General features: G+C 35.6%; 1 protein-coding gene across 1 annotated transcript; it reads left to right on the top strand.

Annotated features, from left to right (window-relative positions):
• Positions 1 to 1,047: 1,047 nt before the first annotated feature.
• On the top strand, positions 1,048 to 11,388 carry LOC102603671 (protein PHR1-LIKE 1-like). Its single transcript, XM_006340401.2, has 8 exons — positions 1,048 to 1,206; positions 6,058 to 6,832; positions 7,695 to 7,872; positions 7,971 to 8,047; positions 8,128 to 8,167; positions 8,641 to 8,698; positions 9,212 to 9,281; positions 10,884 to 11,388. The coding sequence occupies exons 2-8, from the start codon at positions 6,191 to 6,193 to the stop codon at positions 11,244 to 11,246; spliced, it is 1,428 nt and encodes a 475-aa protein (XP_006340463.1). The 5' UTR covers positions 1,048 to 1,206; positions 6,058 to 6,190; the 3' UTR covers positions 11,247 to 11,388.
• Positions 11,389 to 11,630: the final 242 nt, after the last annotated feature.

The raw sequence follows: 11,630 nt of genomic DNA, 5'->3' as shown, positions 1-11,630 counted from the left end.
ATAATCAAAGTCCAATTTCATTGGGCTAGTTCGTCAAATTGAATTATATATAATGAGCCCACTTTGTCAAACCCAAGATGTCATCTTATTTTAGGGCTCAATTTGGTGTCACGTGTCAAATGATGTGACATGTCAAGTCAAATGAAAAAGTCAATAGGATCACGCCACATGTCAAAATGACACGACATGGCTAGACAAATCATATGCCAATAAAAATGTGTCACATGTATACAAGTGACATGTTTCGACCAATCAAATATTGTCATATCACTTAAATCTAATTGGCGTAAGAAGCATGTCTCATCACAACTCTTCTATTCTACAACTTTAAATAAGTGTCCTCATAATTCAAAAAATACACTAGAATTCAAACAAGAAGTTAGAGAGAGCTCGTGAATCATACATACATATTTCTGAACAAGCTACAAGTTCAAGCCACAAACATAAGTCAAGATCCAGTTTATCAAGATTCAAAACCAACCTGAAAGACCTTTGAATTCAAATACAAGTCAAGATCAAGATTGCACAAAAACCCTTGAATTCAGATACAGACCAAACACAACTCCACTAAATTGAAGATCAAGATCAAAGACCCTTGAATTTATATTCGAAACAAGAATCAGAGAATTCATAAAATACTACAATTGTTACAATATTTCCAGTTTTGATTATTATTTTCTCCGCAAATTTTATTGTTTACAATATTAATTGAGATCAAATCATAAATACATATAATTTAGTTAAATTATTCTTTCAATAAATACTTTCTTAAAGAAAATAGTCAAACATGACAAGTAAAATGAATCGAAGAAAACGGTTCTAACCGCTCTAATATGGGATCCCACAAATGACGCATCAAAAAAACAAATGACCAAACAAGAAGGTGAGTTTTAAGCCGTTCATCCATCCAAGTGGAACAATCAAACAAACACCAACTTGCCACACACAAATTATTTGACGCCCCAACATTGGAGTAAAGAGGCACAAAGACAAAAAGCAGCAGCAATTTTGCCCAATAATGATAGTCCAAATCACTCACTCAAATACTTTTTATTGGATAAATAGTCGAGAAAAACAAACTAATTTGGAGTGTCTCTAATAGCCACCCATATTAGTGATCCTTTCTTTCTTTAACTCTCTCTCTCTCTCTTCATATGCCAGTTTTGGATTCGTCAGCTGACGGAGTTTGATACTCAGATTCTTAAGGTCCATTTTCTTTTCTTTCATAAAAATCTCATTTGGATTCTATTTAGCTTTTCTCTTTTTTCTTGGCAGCATCTTTATTTTTTATTTTAACTTGTGCTTGTTTGAGTTATTTGAACTTGGTTGCTTGGAAAGGTTGCTCCTTTTTTGTTATTTATTTTGGTGGTTTTGTCAAGATTTGGTTTAATTGCTCTCTTCATTCTTGGCAACTCTAGGAAAGTATGTGGTTGAAGTTCTAATTGGTGACTGGGGCCTACTGCATTATTGTTTGAAGAGAAAGTGGTCTTTTTCTTGAACTTGTGCTTGTTTGACTTATTTGAACTCTGGGTTGTTTGGAAATGTTGCTCCTATTTTTGTTTTTATTTTTATTTTTATTTTTGAAGATTTGGTTTAATTGCTCTCATTTCTTGGCAACTCTAGGAAAGTATGTGGTTGAAGTTTTAATTGGTGACTGGGGCCTACCTGCATTATTATTGTTAGAAGAGAAAGTGGTCTTTTTTATTTCTTCTTGTTTTTGTGGTGCTGCTGATGGTGCAACTAGTGAAATCAAATTGAATGGTAGAGTTGAGGTCATTGCTATGACTTGGCTGACTATGTATGAGGTACTGCTGGATATAAGTTGGATCATTTATTTGTTTGTTCACTGTGGGAAGTACTACTGTTGGAAGTAAAGTTTGATCTTCACTGTGGGAAAATTAACCTTCCAAAATAGGAAAGATTATATGTACTTGTCAAACAAAAAGAAAAAGGGAATGAGGTTGTTCCTGAAAAAGACCTGATGTGTTGAGTTATTCTTCAAGATAATGGATTCATTAGAGAAAGTTGCCCATAATATGATATTCTTTCCTTTTTAATCATTCTAATTCCTAATCATGTGAAAGTTATTTATCAGAAAAATGAAAATAATCCTAATATTGTTGGGTGCTAATGATTGATGGGAAATTCATGAAGAAACTATTGTCAGTGTTTTCATTCCAGTATGTTTCTCAAATGGGTGGCAAATAGTGGAATCTAGCAAAGTTTTAATTTCGTCTGGATGTTTTTGTATTGGGTACAAATCTATATTACTCTATAGAGAGTTACTTACGAGTTATGTTGCTTGGACTCTTCAAAAATGTCGACGAGTGCATGTCAGATCCTTCAAAAATAGTGTATTTTTGAAGGATCCAACACGGGTGTCGCAACATGTTTGGAGAGTCCGAGCAACTTAGCTTATGAGGACTACCATATAAAAAGGCAGATAGAATGTTCATCTATGGGAAACATAATGCGCCTAAACTTTCCTATGTAGATGATACATCAGAAAAAGTGTTGGCTACATCAGATTCTCCATAGTAAAAATATTCACTGGAATACCATGAACTCCAGAATGGAGCTTTGAAGCATTCTTTAAGGGATTTCCACCTTTGATGAAGCTCTAATTCTATGAGGTGCTGGTTACTTTTTAACATATATCTTGAGTTCTGAGTGACTTGGTAGTTTGCGGTGAAATTGCAGAAAATCTGATGAATCTTGTCCCGTTGAATGCTTCTTAACTTTAGCTACCTAGCTTGTCCTAGAACTCAAGAGCACCTCTTGATAAAATGTTATGTTTCTGTGTTTGATCAAAGATCTCAATAGCTGCTTAGATTTAAAGATGGAATTATGTAAGTTTTATCTTTTTCAAGAATTTGAAGGTAGCAGATTAGGTTAACATAGAACCAAATAATCTTCTTGAGCATGACAATATTCTAAGTAAATGCAGCTATAGTCTCTATAATCTTCGTAGCAACAAAGATGTAATTACATACTTAGGTCCGTAATCAGGATGGTATGGCATGTGTCTTGGAATGTACTTTCATGAGATGTATGCAGGATAAGAATACAAACAGCTGGAAACATTCTTTTCGAGGCTATATAGTGACACACCATTAGGGGAGGATGATAAATAGATGTGGTTCATCAACTAAATGCTTGATGGTAGGTCATTTGTTCATGGGAAAAGGTTCGAATTTACCCAAAAGTGTTCAATTTGTCTTAATATTTTCCCTTTCCTCTAACAGCTGTTCAGCTTGACTCTGATATTTGTCACAGTGGAGCCACGTAGACAAACAAAAGATCCAAATTTACTCCGAAACTATCAAATTGGTTTAGAAATGCCCTCTGCAATAATTTGAAGCATACCCTTGCACAATTGAAAAGGTCCAAACATACCCTTATGTGGCTTCCATTATATAAATTAAATTAGACCAATTTTTCCTGGTGGATGAGATACATTTGAGATGAAAGATAACAGTTGGAGCTTTCATAGACCGAAAGGTAAATGAGGGAAAAATGTAAGACAAAATTGCAAACGTTAGGGGTATATTTGGACCTTTTTCCTTTGTTCATTGAAGGTGAATTTACAGCACCAAGGAAGGTGGTAATTTTTATGTGGAATGCTATTTAGACAGCAGACAACTTATGCATAAGAAGATATATAATCTTTAGATGTTGCTTCTGCAAGCAACATAGGATGGATACTGGCCACCTTTTGATACATTGTAGCTTCACTTTGGAGCTTTGTACATCGGTATGCTCGGTTCCATCCCAGAACAGCGGAAAGATGATGAATAGTTGGCAGAAACAAAGGCAGGAAGGTAGCAGGAAGAGTGTCTGGAAAATGGCAGCCTCTGGTGCTATTTAGCATATGAAGATAATGAACTAGAAGATCATTTGAGGGGGTTGAGAGTTCATTGGCAAACTAAGAGCCTGTTTGGATTGGCTTAAAAGTTAGTCAAACCTACTTTTAAGTCATTTTAGCTTTTGGAAGTGTTTGGTAAGGTTAACAATAACTTAAAATAAGTTTAAAATGACTTTAAAAAAGTTAAAAACCAAAAGTAGGTCCCCCCTACTTTTTATTTTTTGACTTAAAGGTCATTTAAGTTTGACTTTTTTATTTTTTGATTTAAAAGCTACTTTTTTTAAACCAATCCAAACGGGCTCTAAGTATTTTTCATTTGTTAATCTTGCATTTATGACCTATACATGAATCACCAACTTGCAATGATGATTAACTATTTTTTTTGAGGCTTAAAGCATACTTGTAAATGTCAACGCCAACTTGGTGCAACATTTATAAATACTATTAACATATCAAAAAGATATTCTTAGATAATATTTGTGGATTATCTTTGGGTGTTGGAAGATCAGAGGCCTTTGAACCATCATATGTTACGCTTAACTATATATATATATATATTTTTTTTTTTTTTTCTTGATGACAAGGGAAACCCGCAGCCACTACCCTTTGGGTGCGCACAGGGTAAAACCCCCGCTCCTATGCAATAGCTCGCAAACCACATAGGAGAGGTAACCCGCACTAGGCAAGCCTAGTGCGACGAGCTTGACCCAGAAGGCAAACCCCTTGCTTTCGCTGGCAAGGGGTTTCGAACTTGAGACCTCCAACATGGAAGTCCCAAGCTCAAACCATTGGGCCACCCCGAAGGGTTGCTTACCTATATTACGGTAGGTTGAATGCCATATGTTACAGTATCATGTCATTCTGTGCTTAAAACTACTCCTCACAGGTAAGATTGATGTCAGACAAGTTTGCATTTCTGTATCTTCGAATTGGTATCAGAAGAATTTGTGTTATTGCTGATTTTAAAGATTATAGGGTGCTGAATTAGTAAGTAATGTGGGAGGTTTTTAAATTATATTCAGTACATGAACTATGGAGAAAGCATGAACATCAGAGGGACTTAAATTTAGAGCCTATGGGAAGTTTTTCAAATTATATTCAGTAAGTGAATCAATGAAGAAAGCATGCGCGTCAGAGGGACCAAAAGTAACCATGTTCTGGTATATCTTGCATTTTAGTATAAATTTGATTTTGTTGGATGCATATGATGACAGCTTGAGGATTGTGTGCAAATCTATCATTATCTGTGAGAAATTTACTTTGTTTGATTTGTATGCTTATATCTCTGTAAAAATGCTCTAGTAGATCCTATTTTCCCCAAAGGATTTTAGGGTTGCAATGTTGCCTACTGCTAATTTCTCTTCTTTTCTTAATTTTTTTTTACCTCTCCCTAGGAGCTCCCACCTTTTTTGCTCCCTTAGTGACTCGAACCCACAACCTTAGGGTTGGAGCTGGAGGGCGGCTACCATCTGAGCAACCCCTCTTGTCTTCCTCAAATTTTTCTGTAAAAAGATGATTGACTTTTTCCCCAGAGTGCTTCAAGCTTATTTATATTCCACATCAATGTGATGCCTTTGGAGACCTTGTCTCTTGTATCTTGATTTGATGTGTATCTTCATGATGCTTTATGAGTATTTGTCATCAAGAATTCATGCGTTGTCATCTTACCATTACTAAGGCATCTTTTCTAATGTGAAAACATCTAATATCCTTATGCTTTCCATGACAACACAACAATTCTGGTTTTCAAGGACAAAGGCATTAATGCCAAATTTGTATGTTAAGTGGAATTCAAATGCTTAGGTTTGTTTAAAACACCTGAATGCTTTTTACCTGTGTCTTTTATTGATGATGAGCATTTAAATTCTCCAAGTGGTAAATTTTATTATTCATCTAAATTTATTGGCACTATTTTCTTTCTGCAGTCAAAGTTAAAGTGAACTGCTGCATGAAAGATTAGAAACTACATGAATTATACTACTCAACATAATGCTTACAAACAAAATATTTGAAATATCACAGCTGATTGTTTTGATAGATTTATCAGACATATCATTATTATTCTAACTGTATCAAATGTGTATGGATGGCAGAGTAAATTTAAAGTTGTTGGTTCTCAATTTTTTATCTAACACATATGCAGCCCACTCCCATTTCTTTTTAATGTGAGCTTTTGTTATTTCATACCACAGATGCACAGAGTTTAGAAGGTTGAGACCATCATTTTCAAAAAAATAATAATTTATGATTGGGCAGCAGAAAGGAATTTTTGGAACTGTGGTATTAATATAAAGTGGGTTTTGGTAGTTCAATTTATGGAAAAAAATGAACATGCGGCCTGCATTATATATACCAAGATCTAGTGAAGCACAACATAGTAGCATGGGTGTCTCTGGAGCTATGCCTATGTCTTTACCAAGTTTGCCTAAGTTGGAGGAGAAATTTCCCAAATTGCCAGATGCTCTTCATGTTATCTCAGAGAAGGAGCTAACTACAAACCTCATTTCTCCACGGGCAATTTCATCGACGTCTAAGAGTGGATCGGTAGGGCATCTACTGTCATCTACTTCTGGACTCCACAAAGATTTTCACTTTTCACCTACCTCTTCTCAAGAAACTCGGACGCGTTATTATCCATTTATCTCAAGTGGGGCTTCTATGGCAGCCAGCCAAGCTTCACACTCAAATGTAGATTCTACCTCATTGGATGATTATCCATCAGGGAACAAACAGAATCCCTGGGGTAAAGATTCATTTCATGAGTTTCTTGCTTTTCCTACAAATGTTCCTGTTCAAAATGGCCAAGTGGAAAGCCTCGCCGGCGTTATGGCATCTGATGACCATGCTAAGAGGTCTGATTGGCAGGAATGGGCTGATCAGCTAATTAACGATGATGACACTCTCGGTCTTGGTTCAAGCTGGAGTGATATCCTAGTAGATGTCAATTTTCCTGATCCAGAACCTAAGGTTTGTTCCTTATATGCTTTGCTCTATTTTATGTAGCTAGGAAAAGAAAGAGAAAGGAAGGGAAACTAACAGGAGAGTAAACAGACGTGAAGCTAGAAGAAGAAAGTACTATTTCCAAGGCACAAATGATATTATATCTTTCATTATGCTTGATTGCATCTCTAAAAGGTTGTCAGTTAAAGATTTTAATGCACATCAAAACATATTTATGGTCAAGTAAATAGTGTTTCCTAAGTTAAAATTGCATTCAATAGTGTTGTAGTTGCATTGTTTACCGTAAAGAAAATTCAATACAGACATCTTATAAATCTAACAGCTTATTTAACTCCAAATTGTCATCCAGTTTACACCAAGCTTCAAGAAGTAGAATACATCCATATTTCCTTATAGAAATGTAGAATACATTTATATTTAGTTCTAAGTGAGGATTCCATCTTAACATATTTCGTTTCCTACGTTCTTAATCCTGTTGTATGTGCTCTTGCTCCATTTGATCTCCTTGTTTTCTTTATTATGTTGAATTCTGTACAAGCTGTTTTGGCACCACCTTTAACAAGGCACTTATATGAGATTTTATTCATGGATGATACCACCCAACATCATTTTGCTGTTGAATTTAAACTTATTTGTATATTAGAATTCTGAGGTATTGTTACACAGAATATGCTTTAGACTCGAGCAAGAAATTGTGTGTTTCACATTCTTTGAGCTCATCTAGTGTGTTCTTTCCAAGGGCATTGTCCACATGACCTCATACTGAGCAGAAAAATGTGTTCTTTTAGTAATCATTTCTGATTTTATGATATTAATTTACTGTTTCTTCATGTTCTTAGTTTACATAAGTTTCTAATGTTTATATCAGCAACTGGGAGATTCTGAGATCACTTCTAACCAGCTGCAACCTCCTCCTCCTACTTCATCTGGGCAAAGCTGCCCTATTGGTAGCCCATCATCTGCCACATCTAAGCCTCGAATGCGGTGGACACCAGAGCTTCATGAAGTCTTCGTAGAAGCTGTAAATAAGCTTGGTGGAAGCGAAAGTGTGTAGCCTCTTCATTTTGAATTATCTTTTTCAACAGTTAGGAGGATTTAAGGATTTGAATGACATAACTATCTTACACACAATTTTATTTTACAGAAGCTACTCCAAAGGGTGTCTTAAAGCTCATGAATGTGGAAAGCTTAACCATCTATCATGTTAAAAGCCACTTGCAGGTATGATTAAACCTCTTACTGAGTATTTTCCTGCTGCAGTATCTGGTGATACTCACCTTATCCATTTGTTTCAATTTCAGAAATATAGGACTGCCAGATACAAACCAGAACCCTCTGAAGGTAGAAGTTGCCTCTTTGATTACTTGATAAGCTTTTCCATAAATCAGGCATCGTTGCACCATACTTTACTGATTGTCTCAAATGCCACAAAAACATCTTTCATTGCGCATTGAGAATAAATTATCATGCTTCAGCTATCTGTTGGCGAAAAACAAGCATTAAACAATACACGACTATGGTAGCAGCAGAAAATATTTAAAGGGCCTCTGCTATAAGTGGGGTTATAAAGGGTACTTCTTTCATCCACTCAGGAAGGAAATAAAGAGCTCAAAACCCAACATTATCGTCTCACTTCACTCTAAATGATATTTTATAGTAATTACATCTATTGTGCTAGTATTTCCTGCCTACCTTTCTTTATTCACGAGACAACTGACTATGTTTAATTTGCTGATGCTGAGTAGATCTTTTTCATAGTTTCTAAGACATCAAAAATTGAAATTGATGAATGGACTGTCCTCTGCTTATTACAGGAACTTCAGAAAAGAAGCCAGCTATCATCACAGAGATGCCATCTCTGGACTTAAAAACGTAAGTCTTTACTCAGTCGCTATTGAAACATGTTACTAATTCATCAGTGATCTTAAATAACTGCTTATTTTGCTGCAAGAATAATAATGTTTACACAAGAAAATTCTTCTGTCATTCGTAGTGACTAACTGAATATCTTTGTTAAAACATGTCATTTTAGCTGCACACACATTCATACCTCTGTCCATTTTTTGTTGTTTGAATATGACTATTGACTAGTCAGGATGCTTAGGAGTAAATATAATGTTTACAAATTGTAAGAAGGAAATAGTTCAAATTAAATACAGATGAAGGTTAATTTTTACAACTTCGGCAGTTTATATGGGAATTTTGTGCATGCCCGTCATTGGAAACAAATATAAGAACTAATTTCTGTTACATAGGGAGACTTTGAGAGTAGTTGATTTCAAATTTTATTCAGCTTGCTAATTTCACTTCCTTGGAGAGAGTACTTCCTTTTTCCAGTTAAAATTGTACCTAATTATCAAATATTACTTTGGAATCTGATTACAGGACTACAGGGATAACAGAAGCACTGAAAATGCAGATGGAAGTGCAGAAACAGCTTCATGAACAACTTGAGGTATGTGAATGATTAAAGACAGCAGCAGTATTCGTGCATCTAATCTTGGTTTTCTTGCACCTGATTTCCTTTTCAATTGAAAATACAAGTGTTTTATAAAGTGGTTACTAGACCAGCTATATTATATGTGGCAGAGTATTGTCCTGTCAAGAACTCGCATGTCTAGAAAATGAAAGTAGCGGAAATGAAGATATTGTGATGTATGTGTGGGCATACTATGAGACAGATTTAGGAACAAAGATATTCGTTACAGGTGGGAGTGGCCTCCGTAATGGACAAGATGAGGGAGGCAAGACTGAGATGGTTTCAGCATGTGAAGAGGAGATGAATAGATGCTCCAGTGAGGAGGCCTGAGAGGTTATCTATAGTAGATATGAGGAGAGGTATAGGTTGATTCAGTATTGAGGAGAGGTGATTAGATAGGACATGACACACCTGCAATTTACTAAGGACATGATCTTTGATAGGAAGATATGTACGAGGAAGATTAGGGTAGTAGGTTAGTAGGTAGTTGAGCGTTGTCTAGTTTACTTATCAGAGTTTGTTATTATTACTCTCCTGATATCTTATTCATCAATTTTACTCTCCTACTATCCTATTCTTAGTTTTAGTATTACTTGTTTCTTTGCTCCGGTTTTTGTATAATCTGGTGTTACTACTATTCTCTTCTTCATTGTTTTCGGCATGACTCCTCCACTCCACTACTGTATTTGCTTTACATAATTTTTCTTATGTTTTACCTTAGCCGAGGGTCTATTGGAAATAACTTCTCTACCTTCACAAAAGTAGGGGTAAGGTTGCGTACGCATCACCCTCTCCAAACACCACTTGTGGGATTAAAGTGAGTATGTTGTTGTTGCTCCATTTGGATTATGGGTTAGATTGCCTTTTTCTTATGAAACATTGTCGTAGAATTAAATCCCTCACCCTCATAGGAGTATTTTTCCATTTGATTTCCCTACATATTGGATTAACGGTTCATGTATTAACATTACCACTTTCTCCTCGATATTGAATAATAAAGGTATAATATATTGTGAATAATGTATTTATGTACTGAACATTGGAGTATTGATTAAAAGCTCTAATATGGTGTCTTATCTGTGTAGTGAACAATCGTCAGGTTTCCCTCTTCCAAAATTTTGGATCCCTTCAACTTTTACTGCCATTGTCAGATTGTCTTAGATAAACTTTTTCAGCAACCATGCAGAATATCCTTGTTTTCTCAGTATTGGCCACACTTTGGTAAATTTGACATTTGAGTTATTATGTTACACTAGATTGAATTCTCCTTGGCTAATATCCTGCTTTAGAAGTGGAAAGTGATATTTGTATGCTGGATAGTAAAAGTTATATGGTAAATCTCACTGAGGGAAAAATACCATTAAATGGTGTTTGATACGTCTGTCAATATGTTAAGTAATATTATTCTTCTTTAGTTTTTTAATGTTTAAAGATTACGTTCTCCCTTTGTTGTTTCTTGAGGATTGCTCAGAAACACTGTTACTGGTGTATCTTTACTATTCATGGTTGTACTAAGATATATACATTTTACATTTGGTGGCACAATGCATCATTCTAATAACATACCTCTTTTCTCAGATCCAAAGAAAGTTACAGTTGCGGATTGAAGAACAAGGGAAATACCTTCAAATGATGTTTGAGAAAACAAAAAACATGGGAAAAGAACTAAATGTATCATCATCAAAATCAGATGAACCTGCTTCACCATCCACTGAAATAAAGCATGCCCCTCCTGATGACAAATCAGATGCACCGGAGCAGGATCATGTCAGCATTGAACTTAGTTCAAATGTTGCTCCAAGCTCTGCAGATGATCTCACTGAGAATAAGGAACGAAAATCACCCGAAAGGAAAGCTTGTGAGAATCATGACTTAGATGGTAGAGACTTAAGTTCCCCTCCAGCAAAACGTGCAAAATCTGAGGAAACATCACCTTCGTGACCTTGACACACTTTTTGTAACTTCGTAGAAGGAATAGTTGCAATGTGAAATGTGGTGCCTATGTTGTTGACAGACTTGTAAAATAAGATTTTGGGTTTAGGGTGTGGTTTGCATGACGGAAAAAAATATTTTTCACGAAAAATATCTTCTTATTTGGTGTTTGGTTATTAAGAAGAAAATATTGTCCGAAGAGCATTTAGGTATAATCTAGGTAAATACTATGACACCAAACCCGGATCCCCACCTTTTAAAACAGTAACCTCTGTCCCAACCCTGACCTCGACTAGGGACCTGACCTCCAACCTTAACCCTAACCTGAGACTTAACAACCTACCACGATCTGGACCCGCAGTTGATTAAGGACCTAAACTCGATCCTTATCTT

This window comes from Solanum tuberosum, unplaced genomic scaffold, assembly GCF_000226075.1.
Source record: "Solanum tuberosum cultivar DM 1-3 516 R44 unplaced genomic scaffold, SolTub_3.0 scf00018, whole genome shotgun sequence".
NCBI classification, from domain to species: Eukaryota; Viridiplantae; Streptophyta; class Magnoliopsida; order Solanales; family Solanaceae; genus Solanum; species Solanum tuberosum.
The sequence above is the reverse complement of the archived record's forward strand: the minus strand, read 5'-3'. Positions and strand labels throughout refer to the sequence as shown.

What these genes read in the sequence shown, in the direction of transcription:
- LOC102603671 (XM_006340401.2), top strand. Translation starts at nt 6,191, where the DNA reads ATGAACATGCGGCCTGCATTATATATACCAAGATCTAGTGAAGCACAA. An exon ending in CCATCTCTGGACTTAAAAAC is followed by an intron (nt 8,699 to 9,211) that starts GTAAGTCTTTAC and finishes ATCTGATTACAG; the next exon opens with GACTACAGGGATAACAGAAG. An exon ending in AGCTTCATGAACAACTTGAG is followed by an intron (nt 9,282 to 10,883) that starts GTATGTGAATGA and finishes CTCTTTTCTCAG; the next exon opens with ATCCAAAGAAAGTTACAGTT.